The 18,914-nt window shown below is 51.1% G+C and overlaps 1 protein-coding gene across 5 annotated transcripts in view; it reads left to right on the forward strand.

The window, feature by feature from the left end:
- The window catches only part of TSTD2 (thiosulfate sulfurtransferase like domain containing 2), a 47,449-nt gene that overhangs the window by 26,931 nt on the left and 1,604 nt on the right, over positions 1 to 18,914 (forward strand). For 4 of the 5 annotated variants that reach the window (XM_078771323.1, XM_068107691.2, XM_068107695.2 and 1 more), the window contains 4 exons: positions 5,258 to 5,380; positions 5,817 to 5,922; positions 6,024 to 6,139; positions 11,517 to 11,675. In XM_078771323.1, coding sequence (XP_078627449.1) covers positions 5,258 to 5,380; positions 5,817 to 5,922; positions 6,024 to 6,139; positions 11,517 to 11,675 — 504 coding nt within the window. The remainder of the gene's footprint in view (positions 1 to 5,257; positions 5,381 to 5,816; positions 5,923 to 6,023; positions 6,140 to 11,516; positions 11,676 to 18,914) is intronic. The other variant, XM_068107694.2, reaches the window with a different exon arrangement.

An 18,914-nucleotide genomic window follows, 5' to 3' on the forward strand; every position in this document is an offset into this window, starting at 1 on the left:
GTGCTTCGCCCCAGTCTCCAGCACGCGGAAAGGCCCGTCGTACGGGGGCCGCAGTGGTGTCCGGTGGGCATCGTGGCGGATGAAGACGTACTCCGCCGTGCGAATCTCCGGGGCGACGTGCGTCGGTGGGTGCCCGTGGCATGCCGTTGGCACCGGGGCGAACCTCTGGGCGGTCTCTTGCAGAGCGGAGCGCTGCTGTGCCGCGGACCATGGTGCCGTGGAGTCGGGGAGGAACTCGCCCGGCACCCGCAGCGGTTGCCCGAAGACCAACTCCGCCGCGGATGCGCGCAGGTCCTCCTTGGGCGCCGTCCGGAGGCCCAGCAGGACCCAGGGGAGCCTGTCGACCCAGCCGCCGTCGCGGAGGGTGGCCCGGAGCGCGGCCTTCAATGAGCGGTGAAATCGCTCACACAGGCCGTTAGCCTGGGGGTGGTAGGCCGTGGATCGGTGCAGCCGGACCCCGAGCCCCTGCGCGACCGCCCCCCAGAGCTCCGAGGTGAACTGGGGGCCGCGGTCGGACGAGATGTCTGAGGGGGCGCCGAACCGGGCGACCCAGGTGGCGATGAAAGCCTGCGCGACATCGGCCGCCGTTGTCGACGCCAAGGGCACGGCCTCCGGCCACCGGGTGGTGCGGTCCACCATGGTGAGGACGTAGGTGAAACCCCGCGAGGGGGCAGAGGTCCCACCAGGTCCACGTGGACGTGGTCAAACCGGCGTTCCGGCACCGTGAACGGGGCCAACGGGGCCTGGGTGTGCCGGTGCACCTTGGCGCGCTGGCACGCGAGGCACGTCCTGGCCCAGCCGCGGACGGCCTTCCGGAGGCCATGCCAGACGAACTTGTCGGCGATCAGCCTTTGGGAGGCCCTCGCGCCCGGGTGGGACAGGCCGTGGATGGCGTCAAACACCTGGCGCTGCCAGCCCGTGGGCACGATGGGGCAAGGACGCCCGAGGGAGACGTCGCACAAGAGGGCCACGCCCACGCCGTCGAACGGCACCTCGGTGACGCGGAGGCCCGTGACGGCGGTCCGCAAGGCCTGGACGTCGGGGTCAGCGGCCTGGTCCACTGCCATCCGGGCATAGTCGATGCCGAGGTGGACTGCGTGGGCGACGGCCCGGGAAAGGCAATCCGCCATCGGGTTGTCCTTCCCCGCGACGTGCTGGATGTCCGTCGTGTACTCGGACACGGCCGAGAGGTGACGCTGCTGCCGGGCCGACCACGGCTCGGTGACCTTGCCCATCGCGAAGATCAGCGGCTTGTGGTCGACGAAGGCAGTGAACGCACGGCCCTCGAGCAGATGGCGGAAGTGCCTGACCGCCAAGTGAAGCCCGAGCAACTCGCGGTCGAAGGTACTGTAACGGCGTTCGGGCGGGCGAAGCTGCCGGCTAAAGAACGCCAGCGGTTGCCAAGCTCCACGCACCCATTGCTCGTGTACCGCACCCACCGCGTAGTCCGAGGCATCGGTGGTGAGGGCGATCGGTGCATCGGGCGCCGGGTGCGCGAGCATGGTGGCGTTAGCCAAGGCGAGCTTCGCGCCCGTGAATGCCGTGTCCATCTGCTCGGTCCAGGTAACGTCGCCTTTGCCCGGCTTACCTCGGAGAGCTTCGTGCATGGGGCGCAGGAGCTGGGCGATACGGGGCAGGAACCGATGGTAAAAGTTCACCATGCCCAGGAACTCCTGCAGCCCTCTGATCGTGCGGGGGTGCGGAAACCCCTTCACCGCCTCCACCTTGGCCGGCAGGGGGACGGCTCCGTGCCTGGTGACACGGTGCCCCAGAAAATCGATTATGGCGGCGCCGAACCGGCACTTTGCGGGGTTCACAATCAGGCCATGCTGGCCCAGGCGTTCGAAGAGCGTGCGGAGGTGGCGTAGGTGCTCTTCGCGGGACGCGCTGGCAACGAGGATATTGTCCAGGTAGACGTAGACAAAATCCAAGTCGCGCAGGACGCTGTCCATCAGTCGCTGGAACGCCTGAGCCGCATTCTTCAGACCGAAGGGCATGCGCAGGAACTCGAAGAGTCCGAATGGCGTGATGACCGCCGTCTTCGGGACGTCCTCCGGCCTGACGGGGACCTGATGGTAGCCGCGTATGAGGTCCACCTTCGAGAAGAAGGACATGCCCACCAAACGGGCGGAAAAGTCCTGAATGTGGGGGACGGGGTAGCGGTCGGGAGTCGTGGCGTCATTGAGACAGCGATAGTCCCCGCACGGTCGCCATCCCCCGCCGGGCTTCGGCACGATGTGCAGCGGCGACGCCCAAGCGCTCTCTGAGCGCCGAACGATGCCGTGTCGCTCCAGGGTAGCGAACCCCGCTTTTGCCACCGCCAGCTTCGTCGGCTCGAGGCGGCGTGCCCGGGCGTAGACCGGTGGCCCGACGGTGGGGATGTGATGGGCCACCCCGTGCTTGACGGCCCCCGCCGAGAAGGTGGACCGCGTGAGGGCCGGGAAGCCGGCGAGGAGGCGGGTGAATGCGTCCGCTGCCGGAAGCGTACAGACCAACGTGGCCGGAACCGAACCGTTCGGCAAGCCGCTTGGCAAGCCGCTCGTTGAGCTGCTTGCCGAGCTGGGCAACGCACAAGCGAGCGAGCTGAACGTCTCGGCCTGGACAAGACGTCTGCGCTTGACGTCGACCAGGAGCCCATTAGCGCACAGGAAGTCCGCGCCAAGCAGTGCCATGGGCACGTCGGCGGTGACGAACGTCCATCGGAAAACCTGCCCTCCGAACCGCAGAGAGAGGCAGCGTTTTCCATACGTACGGATGGGTGTCCCGTTCGCGGCAAGCAGCGCGGGGCCCCCACCCGCGGCGTGCTTGTCTGACGTGCCGGCGGGAACGACACTCACCTGCGCTCCCGTGTCGCACAGGTAACGGCACCCGGAGAAGGTGTCCGTTATGAACAGCAGGCTGCTCGAACGGCCGGCGCTCATCGCCACTTTTGAGCGCCGGCCCGGGCGTTTCCCGACCTGTTGAAGGAGCATGGCGGATGACACTGCCGAGCTTCGTGGCCGAACTTGGCGTGGAACCAGCACCAGGTGGTGGAGGAGCTGGAGGAGCGCGGCTGGCTCCGCCAGGCCGGTGGAGTTGGTGGGTTTCCCCGCGGTGGCAGTTTTCGCCGCGGCGGTGGGCGGGGCGTGGCGGCGGTCACGAGGTGCGTATCAGCATGCTGCGTATGCTGTATAAGCTGATGCTGTGGATCAGCAGCATCAGCAGCATTAGCAGCATCAGCAGCATTAGCAGCATCAGCCACGAGGGCCGTGACGGCCACGCCGACTCTCGCCCGCGTGTCCGAAGCGGCGAAGTACTTGTCCGCCTCGGCCGCCAATGCTCGGGGTTCCGTTAGCCCGGTCCCGGCCAACGCGAGGCGAACCTGCGCTGGAAGTTGGCGACGGAAAAGGGCCCGGAATAGAGAACCGGGGGCTTCGTTGCCCAACAGTGACAGCATATGGTCCATTCGGACCGACGGGCGCGTGTCACCGAGCTCGGGGAGATCCAGGAGGCGGTCGGCCCGTGCGTCGTCCGTGAGGCCGAACGTGGCTAGGAGTAGCCGCTTGAGTGCCTCGTACTTGTAGCCGTCCGGTGGGTGGCGAAGGACGGACACAACTCGAGCGGCCGTGCCGGGCCCGAGGGCGGCGACGACGTGGCAATAGCGCGTGTCATCGCCGGTGAGGCGCCGAAGCTGAAATTGGGCTTCAGCCTGGACGAACCAGACTTCGGCCTGAGCCTCCCAAAATTCGGGAAGTTTGATGAAGTTGGCCATGGCAATGGCGTCGCGTGTGGAAGGATCGCTCCGGCAGATCCAACATCGAGGGGGTCACCAGTAAAGCGCGGCGTTACGCGCGCTGCTTGCGAGCAAGGAGGAAGCGGACAAGCGGTAACTTATAAGCGTCTTTATTTCAGGAGCTCACTGTAGCACTCGCGTGCTCCGGGCTGCGCGCCCGGTGTATATCATGAGGCCACGCCTACCCCTTGGGCATGGCCACCGCCCACTTGGTGCGCGGAATGATGTCACCACGCCAGTGGGCTTTTGTGTCCGCCACAGTACAGTACTATATTGTGCAGGTTTTTGTCTATTCAGTTCCCGCCTTGTGGTTGCATAATTTATTGTGGGGACGGTGTAGCTATACCGTTTATGTTTTGCCCCAATATATAATGGCAGGCATTTGGAATTTTCCCAGGGTACCAGCATGTAATGACCTTTGCCTTTTCTAAAGCTACAGTGGGATTTTTGGCATGCACAAGCGAATACTAGCAGATGTGACAGCCGTTTTCACTTACTCTCCGAAGGATTGTGTACTCGTTCATGTCTATGGAGCAACTGGTTGACAGGTTTGCATTCGAGTCGGGAATTGAATGCAGAGGAGACAGCTCTACGGTGATGCTACCTCCGAACCATGCTCTGTCCCCACTGAAAAGTTGATTTGACATGTCAGCTGTCACGCCAAGAGGACTACCATGTTAATAAATGATGTCATGCAGGTTGATTTTCCGAGGCGGGAAGGGTTGTCTCAAACAACAACAACAACAACAACAACATGCATTTTACGGCCATTTTCCATGCTAGAGCGGGGGTTAGCCTTGCGGTCCCCATGACGATCTTCTCCATTTTGCCCTATTTTCTGCATCTCCCCTTGTTAACCCCCTTGCCCGCATTTCTTCATCCACCATCTTTAGCCAAGTCTTTCTCGGTCTTCCCCGTCCTCTACTTCCTCTACATTCATTTCCATCACTCTTCTCAACCAGTCACTTTCATCCTTCCTCAACACATGACCAAACCTTCTCAACCTGTTCCTCTTCACAGCATCAATCACAGGCTCTATTTCCATCATCTTTCGCAATTCATCATTTGTCTTCCTCTCTCTCAACGATACTCCGCACATCCACCGAACCATTCGCATTTCCACCCTTTCCAGCCTTCGTTGCTGCTCTATGTTCATTACCCATGTCTCGCTCCCATAAATCATAACACTTCTCACACATGCAGCATACACCTTTCCCTTCAGCTTCAACGACACTCCCCTCCTCATCAGCACATCACTCAGTTCCCGAAACTTCCCGGTTGTCTCAAAACTGTCACAAAAAAGACCAGTAACCCATACACATTTCTTGGTTAGAAAAACATTGCAAAAAATATAATATATATATATATATGTATATATAAGTGTGGTTTATCCAAAAGCATTGTAGTCGTTGAAAAACCAGACATCGGAAACATTTTTTTATTATTCACCTGTGCAGGATGTACAGTGACGTTAATCCCTTTCAGGTGCGTCTGGCAACAGAAGGCATTAATGGCACTGTTGGAGGGAGTGTGGAAGCTGCTCGACTCTATATGGAGGCCACGATGGCTTACCCACCATTCCGGGGCATGACGTCGCAGGACTTCAAGGTTAATTTTCCCTTGTGTCAAGATGTGAAGTTTCTTTGTAATGATTATCTGTGTGTACGGCAGTTTCCAGGCGATTCTGTGCATGCTCACCGATCATTGAGGTGAATTATGTCATTTCGAAAGTCACGTATTATTCCCCTGTTCCATTTGTCCTGTTCATATGTCCTTACTTGTCTTTCCCGTCTATCCATCCCAAGCCCAATTACCTCCTCCTTGTCTTCCAGTTCCCCTTTGCTTCATTGTTGTTGTGAACCTCGCACCCCTCTGTTGTTCAGCCCTTTCATGAGGCTCGATCTCCGTATGTAATTTTATTTTTGTTCAGAATTTTTTTCATGTCTCCCTTTCTGTCACAACAAATAACCTTGACGTAAATGCTTTCCCGTACACACCAGAAAGTAGATATACCGATGTGTGATACCCATGGATTGTCTTGTAGAGAAGTGCTGGAGGAACAGAATGTTTCCAGGAGCTGCGTGTTGGAGTTTATCAAGAGCTGGTTCCCCTTGGCATTGACCCCTGCCTGGTGTCGTACAAAGACGCCGGTGAGACCTCACCCAGTCACACAATTCCAGCTTTTGAAGACTTATTTTGCTGGTCAATGTCAACCTACATGTGATATCCAATCTCTGCTTTCCCCCGAAAGGGCCCTACCTGACCCCAGTGGAGTTCCACGAGGAAGTTGCACGGCTGCTGGAAGCGCCAAAGGGTTCTAACGCACCACTTCTTCTGGATTGTCGTAATTTTTACGAGAGCATGATCGTGAGTGCTGGTTCTGCGTAATTGTTGAGTTGCTTATCAGTGAAGGTGCATGTAGGCAGTGAAGTTTTTATTATAATTCTTTTTTTTCCCTTTTTTCTTTTTTAGATATATTGCTTTATGAAGCTTTGATAGGTTAATTTTGGAGTTATATCAAAGGTGATCTCAGTTGTAGAGGCTAAATCTACACCGACGGTGAATTAAATTGTTAACGCTGCCTGGAGAGTGGTGGGATAGAAGGATGAAATGTTAAAGTAGGCTGGTTGGATAGCTAGAGGTATGCACACTCGCCTCAAAGCTATCTAGCCTGGGTTTGAATCTCAGCCCAGCTATAAACTCTCATACCGGTGTTTCATGGCCAGAGCAATTCATCAATGTGTGTGCTGTCCCTTAGATGGACTGGGCGTCTCTGCTGGCATTAGTTGATGGATGTTAAAGATACCACAGTGTTCTTCGCGAAGAGTAGACGAGCTATCACAAGCACCATGAACAAATTCCAAAAATTCCTGTTCTGACTTCCTGAGACGGGGTGGCACCCCGACGAGGATTGTAGCCTTGTAACTGCTTTAGTAGCACCAATGCTCTGCATAGGGCATGATACAGTGTCTTCAGAAAGTATTCACACCCCTTGACATTTTCACATTCGGTTATTACAGCCTGAATTTAAAATGTATTAAATTAAAAAAATTAGTCGCCAATCTACACAAATCCCCCATATTTGATGATGGTTGATTATGATGTACATGATGATGATGAATGTAAAAGTAATGCTGTTTGTTAGATTATATATATATTGTCAGACCCCAACATATGCGGGGGGGGGGGGGGGGGGGGGATTATGTTCCTGAAAAATGCTACGAATGTCAAATCCACGAATGTGGGGGCATTATTACAAAGGAAAAATGAGGGATAGGTTCCGGGCGGTTTGTGATGTATAAGGGAGCATCAAAAATCCCATGAAAAACCACGAATACACAAAGAACAGGGCTGGGAATGCCGAAACAGGTCAGAAAACCCACGGATACGCACTCGGAAAAGAATATGCCCGCAAAAAGAATGTCAAACAAGTACAGATACATTACAAGTACACCACCCCCATGCCAAAAAAATATATAACATATCCTCCAGTGTGCGGCATTGCCCTAAATAAGATAAATATTATGCCATCAGTATTAGTGTTATTACCTTTGTTATTGGATCCGGTTTTGTAAAAACGCCACGATTAGCTATGTTAACACGGATATACAACCTCACACGGATTTCATACAAGATGGAAACCCCCCTTGGGGAGTGGGAGTGGGTCAAATTAAGTCGCCACAACCTCCAGTGTGACCCATAGTCTTGTGAAGTTTGGTTGAGATTAGATAAGTAACGAACGAATGTATCATGAACGAATGTGCACTACATGACCAAACGTATGTGGACACCTGAACATCACAGATCCCATTCCAAAATCATGGGCATTAATAAGGAGTTGTTCCCCCCTTTGCTGCTATAACAGCCTCCACTCTTCTGGGAAGGCTTTCCACTAGATGTTGGAATATTGCTGCGGGGATTTGCTTCCATTCAGCCTCAAGAGCATTAGTGAGGTCGGGCACTGATATTGGGCTATTAGGCCTGGTTCACAGTCGGCGTTCCAATTCATCCCAAATGTGTTCGATGGGGTTGAGGTCAGGGCTCTGTGCAGGCCAGTCAAGTTCTTCCACACCGATCTCGACAAACCATTTCTGTATGGACCTCGCTTTGTGCACGGGGGCATTGTCATGCTGAAACAAGAAAAGGGCCTTCCCCAAACTGTTGCCACCAAGTTGGAAGCATAAAATCATCTCGAATGCCATTGTATACTGTAGCATTAAGACTTCCCTTCACTGGAACTAAGGGGCCTAACCCTAACCATGAAAAACATCCCCAGACCATTATTCATCCTCCACCAAACTTTACAGTTGGCACTATGCATTCAGGCAGGTAGTGTTATCCTGGTATCTGCAAAACCCAGATTCGTCCGTCAGACTGCCAGATGGTGAAGCATGATTCATCACTCCAGAGAACGCATTTCCATTGCTCCAGAGTCCAATGGCAGCGAGCTTCACACCACTCCAGCTGATGCTTGGCATTGCACATGGTGATCTTATGCTTGTGTGCGGCTGCTCGGCCATGGAAACCCATTTAATGAAGCTCCCAACGAACAGTTGTTGTGCTGACGTTGCTTCCAGAGGCAGTTTGGAACTCGGTATTGAGTGTTGCAACCGAGGACAGACAATTTTTACGTGCTATGCGCTTCAGTACTCGGCGGTCCCGTTCTGTGAGCTTGTGTGGCCTACCACTTTGGGGCTGAGCTGTTGTTGCTCCAAGACGTTTCCACTTCACAATAACAGCACTTTCAGTTGAACAGAGCAGCTCTAGCAGGGCAGAAATTTGACGAAGTGACTTGTTGGAAAGGTGGCATCCTATGACGATGCCACGTTGAAAGTCACTGAGCTCTTCAGTACGGCCCATTCTCCTGCCAATGTTTGTCTGTGGAGATTGAATGGCTGTATGCTTGATTATATATACCTGTCGGCAATGGGAGTGGCTGAAATAGTCAAATCCACTAATTAGAAGGGGTATCCGCATACTTTTGGTTATGTAGTGTATGTTGGGATTGCTTGTTGGGCTGTGAGAGGTGCAGGTGTGGAGTCTATGGTGTTATAGGGAGGGAGAGTCCGGCTTTTGTGTCTCTGACTGACTGCTCAAATAACTTGTAGGCTGGGAAGGCAAAGGGGAGGTCATCCTGGAGTGATACGGCACTCTCCTTTCCCTGATCGGCCTTTCAGGCGAGTCGTGCGGCAAATCTGGAATCGAGGAATCTCCAATTGAGCTATCGAATGGGCTGCGCTGCAAATCGGAGAAGTCGTCACCAAAGTACCGTGAGATGGTGGTATCTGAGCGCCGGGGAAATATGAATATTTGTACGAAGACGAATCTTGTGTTGACAAAACCAAAAAGGCGAATTGCGGCTGCAAAGCTTGGTGGACAAATATTGAGTGCTTGTATTACAATAAGTGTCACCTGTTCACTTTTATTAAGGAGCAGTGAACTGTGACAAAATGTAATGTGCTATGAGCCGGTGGTGATAATGATTCTGCAGCTTGTTTCAAATACTGTACCTCTATATGATAACAAACAAGTTAAAAAGCTATTTACAGTGGCCTGTAAAAGTATTCACCCTTTCCCAATAATACTACCTTTTGATTAATTATGTAGAAACAAGCTTTCCAAATGAACCTTTTTATTCATAACTGGAGATCAAACTAAACAGTTATAGTTTAAGGAGGTTACATGCCATATAAATCAAAATTCACTGGTTGCAAAAGTATTCAGCCCCGAAGGTCAGTACTTGGGGGAAGCACCTTTTGCAGCAATGACTGCTGTGCGTCTTTTTGGGAAGGTCTCTACCAGCTTTGCACAGTGAGATGGTGAAATATTTGCCTATTCTTCACGTGAAAATTGCTCTAGTTCTGCCAGGTTTGATGGAGATCATCGATGGACTGCAATCTTCAAGTCTTGCCATGAATGTTTAATTGGGTTCAAGTCAGGACTTTGACTGGGCCACTCAAGAACATTTATTTTCTTCTTATTCAGCCACTCCAGTGTGGCTTTAACTTTGCACTTTGGATCATTGTCCTGCTGGAATGTGAATCTCCTACCCAGTTTCAGATTCACGGCTGACTCGAGCAGGTTTTCATCAAGGATTCTCCTGTACCTTGCATCGTCCATTGTTCCCTCTATCCTGACAAGCTTGAGAGTCCCTGCTGATGAAAAGCAGCCCCATGACATGATGCAGCCACCACCATGCTTGACAGTAGGGATGGTATTGACTGGGTGATGTGCAGTGCAGTGTTAGGCCTGTGCCAGATGTAACACTTTGGATTTAGACCAAAAAGTTAAATTTTTGTCTCGTCTGACCACAAAACTTTTCTCCACATGCCTACAATTTCATTAAGATGCTTTTTCACAAACTCCATATGAGGTTTTAGATGTGTATTTTTCAGTAATGGCTTCTTTCTTGCCACCTGTCCATAGAGGCCGGCTTTGTGAAGGGAACAGGATATTGTTGATTGATGAACACAGAACCCCATCTCAGACATAGATGAGCTTTGTAGATCTTTCAAAGTCATTGTTGGATTTAAAGTGACATCTCTAACCAGTTTCCTGCTTGCCCGGTTTCTGAGTTTGCATGGGTGACCTGAACTATGTAAAGTCTAGGTGGTATGATAGTTCTTCTACTTCTTCATGACAGATTTCACTTACTCAAAGGGATAATGAGTGACTTTGAAATCTTCTTATAACCCTCCCCTGAACGGGGCTTCTCCACCACTTTATGTCTGACTTCTTTGGAAAACTCCTTGATTTTCATGTTTGCCTTGTTGGCTGATTAAGTGAATTGCACCTTAAAACTCCTTAGTTAAGTGGAGGAGCTTAATTTTTAAGTTAAACTACTGATTACATACAGATGAAAACTATTACACTTATTTTAACGTTTCAAACAAGTAATTTATTCCTGAAGTGATTTACGGTTAATTAGGCAAAGGGTTTGAACACTTATGCAACTGAGAATTTTCTGATTTTCTCTTGTAATCTAATTTATTCACATTTTATCTGCATTTTTTTTTAGCTTTATCACTTTTTAGTTTGTGAAGACTCTATATATCAATTTTGATTTGAAAGCATCATGAAATAAGCTCAGGTGGCATAAAAATGTGAATTTTTGAGGAGGGTGGGGGGGGGGGGCGAATACTTTTGCAGGCACTGTACATTCATAGGTTCTCTGAAAGGTCGTCCCACAATGTAGTTCAAATAATAAGCACAAAACATTTCATTAATATTCATGACGCTGGAAGTAATGCAGGGCAGAAAGGATAGGACATAGGACATAGGCAGTGATTGGGTTGTGAGTGTCTGGGAAGAATTAACACCTCCATTGTTCTGACTGACAGTTTTGATAACTACTGTAGTTGATTTTGCTTCGTCTTGTACTCCAATCAACTGATATATAAATGAAGGGAAAAAAATTGGATAATTAGCAATTCGACTTGAACTCCATGGACTTTATAGGCTGAAAAATAAGGGATATTTATTCCATTTTGGCGACGTTTCTGAAGGACCCAAAAGGTAAAGTTGAATTCAGAGCTCTGTAGAACTTTAGTGGAACATGCTTTGTTGGAGATTTCTGGTCTTAATTTATACGTCTGTAAAAGCCCTTTTTGTTCTTTCATTTAATATTATTATTCATTAATTAGACTTGTATTGTTGTTTGCTTATCTTTCTGCTGTACTCCTCCTTTTTCACTCCTTCATCCCCAATCTCCCACCCCCTCACTTTGTCCAACTGCCCCCACCAGGGCCGTTTCCTTGGGAGCGTGACTCCAAACATCCGCAAGTTCAGTTATTTCCCTGAATATGTGGAGAAAAACCTGGTGCTATTTTGCTCACGTCGTGTTCTAATGTACTGCACAGGAGGAATCCGCTGCGAGCGTGCTTCAGCCTTCCTTCGCAGCAAGGTTCTCAAAATCTGTTTATGATGAGCTGGACATACGTAATGTTTTCTTTCCTTTTACAGTACAAATAAAAAATATGTCTTTACTCACCTGGATGAGTCCACAAGCAGACACTTAGCTATTCAGCTAGCTCCTGAGGCCTTCTTTCAGGTGGCGGAAGTCAGGTTAGCTGAGACCAAATGCCAATAGTGATACTGCACAGCCTCACGCATCCGGGCAGCTAGAACATAAGCTTGCCAAATTGTACATGGCATTACACCAGCCATCTTATTTCATATGCAGCACAAGGCTGTGGGGTATCACGATTGGCTGAGGGTGTGGCTGTGCCGCTGATGCAATGCCCACTGTAGGTTGTTGGAATTTGGCAAGAAAAGGCAGGAATTTAGAATTTCGCTTGGATGCCGGCGATAGCTCACCTGCTCTTTGCGAAGGACAATGTGGGATATTTAATGTTTACTGACTAATTCTGGCTGACTAATGCTGGTTTACTGACCCGTTTAACATCCACCTGAGTGACGGCACGCATATTGATGAATCATCCTGCCTATGAAATACCAGGTGGACTGTTTATAGCTGGGTCGGGATTCAAACCCAGGCTAACCAGCTTAGAGGCGGGTGTGCGTACCTCTAGGCCATCCTGTCAGCGCTATGACACCAGTAATTGCCTGCATTTCCAATTCTATTTGCTGCTGTTCCGTTGACGCTGAAGGAATTCTACCATCGTTCCTTATTCCCTATTCTGGGTATTGAACCTATTTTGTTGACCTGCAAAGGAATGGGCCAATCAAACCATTCTGGGAGGTGGAACTTTCAAGTACTAGCAGGGACTCGTGGAACAGATTTCCACGGAAAACCCTCCCTTTGTTTTGGCAGTGTATAGGCAATTAGTATAGTATTAATACGTCATTGTGGTAAGATTTATTATCTTCAATGATAAAAGTCCCTCTTGGCCATGGGAGATGACATCGTAGGTTCTGAACTAATACACCGCTTTAATAATGAAAGTTGGTACAGTATTATTGGCCTATACGTATTGTGTTGTTGGAAGACCCATGACGCGTATGCTTTCAATATGATTTTCACAATCGCTTTGTTTTTGTTTCACACTGAATGAAAAATGCATGGTATTATAATTCCTTACTCCTGGGGTTATTAGTATATCGTACACCGCTTATCATTGATTCATGAACCATACACCGCTTCAATCCATCAACTTTGCATTCACGACTTTGGGATGAAAGTGTTGTTGTTATAATTACTATATTATTATTGTTAACGTTATTATTGTTATTACTATTACGAAAATTATACTACTGTATTCAGAAACCTGGGCTTAATTTGTCCGAAGCAGCCTGAAGGTGAGGCATGAAGGCATGAAGCCTAACGCCTATACGTACTGTGTCGTTGGAAGATCTGTAACGTCTATGCTTTTGATATTTGATGGTCATTTTAACAATCGGTTTGTTTGTGTTTCACACTGAACGAAAAACTTAAAGGTAGAGCATGGCGATTGTGACATAGGACAGGTTCGACCGCTTTGACGACGTGTTCGGCCTGAACGGCATATAAATTAAAATGGCGGTCGATGGAATCAGCCGTCGTACGCAATAATGACATCATCGACGTAGTGATGTAGCATGACGGACGGATGGACAAAAAAACTGCCGCTACTTTAATATATAGATGATACTAATACAAAAGGAGTGACAGAGTGGTTGAAAGTGAGCATTGCTATGGATAGTTGTGTTGTGAAAATAAACCAAGTCCACAACTTTGTACCATAGGTAGGTTTAATCTCAATCAGATCTTTAGCATCATCCTGCAAAATACAATCATGCAATAGATATCAGGATCTTGGCATCATATAGGGAGGATCGATTATATTAGTCAATGCAAGCAAGCCTAGAATACATGTGCGAGTACGTACCGTTCAGGACTACATGTCATAGTAAAATGTCACAGGAGTGGCTCCGCGTCGCGGACGTCCGAGGTCTTATAGACGCCCCTCTGCGGTTTAAGTGGGCATCACTCCTGGGTTCAACTTTGATATACATTTTCACTACATTCTCCCCACCGTTAGAACTACACTGCCGCTAGGCAGGAATCAAGCGTGCGTCACCATTAATTGATTGGGGACGTCATTCCGTGTCAGTCGGTCCATCCGTAGCGGTCAGGGTGGCGAATTACTCTGCCAGCACGGGTCCGGAAACTACTGGGTATGGCCTCCCCAAGCCCAGAGTCCCCTGCATCGGAGTAGCCGCTGGAGGCAGGTGTCGGAGGGGGCACCTCAGGGCCTTCATGCAGGGGTGTATTTGACGAAGGAAGGGACGGCAGATGTTCCATAGAGGAAGCTTCGGGGGAGTCCATAGACTCGTAGATCGGTTCGTCGATATCCCCATAAGGGTCGATGACCCCACATGGGGCGAGATGGCGTACGGAGACAGTGGACTCGCGTCCATCTGCCGTCATCACACGAGCATGCTCGTGATTAGCCTGGAGTACCTGCACCTTATCCACTAAGGGGTCGTACTTGCTTGTGCGAACCGCACGTTTGAGATAGGCCGGCCCCGGCTCAGCGAGCCAACTGGGTAAAGATCGGATACTACCCGAGCTTCTAGGGTGGTGGAACAGTCTCTCGTGAGGAGTCTGGTTGGTGGCCGTACATAGTAGAGCCCTGATCGAGTTCAGCGCCACAGGTAGCGACCAAGCCCATTTATCGAGGCCACGGCCGAGGGTCCTGAGACTTAGCATGACGGCCCTCCATATAATCCCATTGAAGCGTTCGACCTGCCCATTCGCCTGGGGCTTGTACAGTGTGGTGAAACTCGAAGCGACATTATTTTGGAGCAAGTAAACCCTCACGTCCTGGGACAGGAACACCGCACCCCGATCGGTATGCAAGTAGGCCGGATAGCCGAACATAGAAAACAAATTCTGCAGGCACCGTATGACCGTGGCAGCCGTCATATCCACGCACGTGTAAGCAAAAGGGAATCGCGAGTACTCATCAACGATAGTGAGCAGATAACGAGAGGTACTCGACACCGGCAGCGGCCCTTTGAAATCCATTGCCAATCTCTCCCACGGTCTAGTAGCCCTAACCAGCGTCCCCATGGGAGGGTTGTAAAAACGCGGTTTGAGTTCCGCACATATAGCGCAGTCGCTGCAGATCTGGCGGATGTCCTCAATCGAGTACGGCAGATTACCACTACGCACAAAATGAGCGAAACGCGTCACCCCAGGATGACACATAGTGCCGTGCAAAGCGCGCAGACCCACCAGAGTTACGATACCCGCGCACGTAGCCAGCCTCGATAAGGCGTCGGCGACCAGGTTATCCTTCCCCAGGCGATATTTGATGGTGTAGCAGAAGTCGGCGAGTTCGATACGCCAGTGAGTGATTTTCTCATTCTTAATGCGTTGAGCATGTAGGGTGTCGTACATGAACGCTACGCTTTGTAGGTCCGTGATGATTTGGAAGCATCGCCCGAGTAAGTACGGTCGCCATCGCCGAATCGACTCAACGATGGCGTACGCTTCCTTTTCGACAGACGAATGCCTCCGCTCAGCGGAGGTGAGAGTCCGTGAAAAGAAAGCCACCGGGCGCCCCCCCCCCCCCCCCCCCTGGGAGAGTGTCGCCGCTATCGCATGATCCGAGGCATCACTTTCTAAGACGAAAGATTCGCTCTCGTCGATCGTCGCCACAGCGGCGCCAGCGATGTCGGCCTTAAGGCCCCCGAAGGCTGCCAAGGCGGCTGGGCCCATGCGGAACGTATCACAGGCCACAAGGGGGCGGAGCTTCACGGAGAAATTTTGCACCCACTTCGAATAGTGGGCGAACAGCCCGAGAGCGCGCTTCAGCGAAGCTCGATCGCTAGGTGGAGCCATATCGAGCAAAGGTCGCAGACGCTCCTTATCTGGAGAGACAGAGCCATGGGTCACGGTGTACCCCAGAAGATCTATCGTGCGTAGAGAGTAACGACACTTAGCCTCATTCATGGTTTGGCGATACCTCTGCGCGACCTCGAGGAAGCGCTTCAGATTAGCATCATGATGCCCCTGGTCATACCTACAAACCGTAAGATTGTCCAGATACACAAAGACATCTGTCAAGTTCTCCTTAGTAACAAGGTCGTCCATAGCCCTCTGAAAACAGGCGACCCCGTTTGTTACCCCAAAAGGTAATCGGGTGAACTGGTATAACCTTTGACCCGATTCAAAGGCGGTATAGATGCAATCAGCCCTAGAGATGGGGATCTGATGATACGCACTACGCAGATCGAGAGTGCTGTAGACTGTGTATTGGGCCACCTGTCGTACCAGCGCGTCCATCCCCGGTAACGGGTAGGCGTCCAGCTGTGTAAAGCGATTAACCGTCTGTGAATAGTCGATTACCATGCGTCGGCGATGGGCTTCACTTCGCACCACTAAGACCTGGGCCCGCCACGGCGTCCGCGCTAGGTTCTATGATACCCTCCTTTAAGAGCTGGGCCGTTTCTTCCGCAATGAATTGCGCGTCCACTCGGGAGTAGCGCCGTGATTTCACCGCTACAGGAGTGCAGTCAGTGGTCAGGTTGGGGAACAGTGAAAGTGGCTCAATTTCCATTTTCGCTAGTGCACACACAGCAAGCGTGTCAGTCCCACCGAATTCCATTTCCAAATGTCCATGCCGCTTAAGAAAATCGTGTCCTAACAGAATGTCGGCACATAAAGCAGGCAAGACCATGAGATGTACATCTGGAAACATGCGTCCCTTTATCACAAGTTTCAATCGACATTCCCCTTTTGTGCTGAGCCGAAGCCCCTGGGAGGCCATGATGATCTGTCGTGTTGGCCTGAGGACTGGCCACCCATGTTTACGCACCAGTCGTTGATCGATAAAACTATCCGTAGATCCCGTGTCGACTAAAGCCCGTGCAAAAATGCCTTCGACCATGAGTGGAATAATGGCCTGAGCAAGGCCAGAAGATCCGGCAGGTATTGAGCCATCCGGGCGAAAAGATCGCGCCTCGCGTGTGGAGCCCACGCCGGCTGCAGTTTTCCGGTCGTTTGAGCGGCCTCCGGAGGGCCCTCGTGTCAAAGGCATAGTTGGAGCTTCAGGAGCTTGTAGTCAGTACGAGCAGCCGTCAGAGGGCGCTCGTGTCACGCGAGAAGGATTGCAGCCATCTGTAGTTTCACGTGCTGAGGCAAGAGCGTGTAGTTCGTACGTGCTGCCGTCAGAGGGCGCTCGTGTCACGTGCTTTGTTTGCGTCAAAGCGGGAGCTTGTCGTTTGTTTGAGTTGCCTTCGGAGGGCGTTCGGATTCCAGTCAAGGACGGTCGCTCCGCGGTCGGTCGTGTTCGCGCCATTTGTTTTGGCGGCCCGATGTATCTCACCAAGGTCGAGCGTGCAGCCAGGAGGACCGCTCATCAAAGTCGGGTGAGGCGCCCCGCTCTGTGCTCGGTCCGTTGGCTCGGCGATAAGCCCATTCAAGGTCGCGCGAGTTTGTGCGCCCCGCGCGGTCTTCCGACAGACTTTTGCAAAATGTCCTTTAGTCGAACACAAATGGCAAATTGCTTCCCGAGCCGGACACGCTGACCTGGGATGCTGTCGGTTGCCACAGAAGTAACACGTAGCATTTCGTACAGGCCTTGGCCTGGCCGCCGTAGCCGCGGCCAAGCCCAAATCCGAGTCCACCTCGGGAGCGGCCAAGGGCTCTGCTAGCGTGGTCGGGTCCGCTCCCGTATCCTCGGCGGTAGCCCTCTCCGGTCGCGCGAGTTGAGAAGTCCCCGCGACGACCCGTGTGTGGTCATAGGCGGTAGATTGTTCCCGGGCCTCAGTGTAGACGTGAGCCACCCATAGAGCCTCCGCGAACGTCTGGTCAGCTGTCTCCAAAAGTCTGAGCCTGAGAGCAGGAGCGCCGATCCCAGAGACGAAAGCGTCTCGGACAAGATCGTCCTGGACTTGCTCGTGAGTGCGGACCTCTTGGGTACTGTCCGCTAGTAGTTGTCGTAGCTCCTGGGCGAAGCGGTCGATCGACTCAGTGGGCTGTTGCTGCCGCGATGAGAGCAGATACCTGGTGTATACCACGCTCCGTTTCTTAATGTAAATACGCTTTAGCTCCACCACAGCGGCATCGTACGTGTACATCGTCAGATGCTCCGGTAGACGTGGTGGTCCACTTTAGTCTGCAGAACGTCCAGTTTCGTTTCAGCAGTGGGAACGGTCTCCTGGGCTTTGAACTGGTTCTCCAGTGTCCTGAGCCAGTGAGTTAACTCCGACCCCGAATCCGCAGCTTGTGGGTCCGCGCTGAAGGTCGGTACATGGATCATCCTGTGTCCCGCCATTTCCGTAGATCTTGATTGAGATTAAATGTTGTGAAAATAAACCAAGTCCACAACTTTGTACCATAGGTAGGTTTAATCTCAATCAGAACTTTAGCATCATCCTGCAAAATACAATCATGCAATAGATATCAGGATCTTGGCATCATATAGGGAGGATCGATTATCTATCTATAATTCCAGTAATCTCTGTGTGTATGTATGTATGTATGTATGTATGTATGTATGTATGTATGTATGTATGTATGTATGTCTGTGACCGCTGTTTCTCGACAACCACGGGTCCGATATACTTTAAACTTGCCAGGTATATTGCTGGGGACCCGAGGATGTGCCTTTTCAAGGTTTCATATTAATCGGACAAGTAGTTACCGAGCTATGTCCAAAAAACGATTCAACCAATCAGAGAGCAGCGAGCTATCACGTGTGCCGAACGTGGCGAACAGACTCTGCCTCGGACGGCACATTTGAGAGCGTATTCATTTATTTCACGTTGGCAAACTATGTTGCCGTTAAACTATGTTTTAAAACTAATTACGTGCACGCTATGGCGATTTCTTTACCAAACTCCGCAAGCCGTTCGCTTTGGACCAAACCATTTCATGTAAATAGAGGGGGGGGATTGTCACCGTACTCGCAAGCCGTTCGCTTTGGACCAAACCATTTCATGTAAATAGAGGGGGGGGATTGTCACCGTACTCGCAAGCCGTTCGCTTTGGACCAAACCATTTCATGTAAATAGAGGGGGGGGGATATAATTTTAGATATATATATAGTACGGGCATGCCCTAGTCTATCTATAATTCCAGTAATCTCTGTGTGTCTGTATGCGACCGCTGTTTCTCGACAACTACCAGTCCGATATACTTGAAACTTGCCAGGTATATTGCTGGGGACCCGAGGATGTGCCTTTTCAAGGT

Source organism: Myxine glutinosa, chromosome 2 (genome assembly GCF_964187855.1).
Source record: "Myxine glutinosa chromosome 2, kmMyxGlut1.1, whole genome shotgun sequence".
Classification (NCBI taxonomy): domain Eukaryota; kingdom Metazoa; phylum Chordata; class Myxini; order Myxiniformes; family Myxinidae; genus Myxine; species Myxine glutinosa.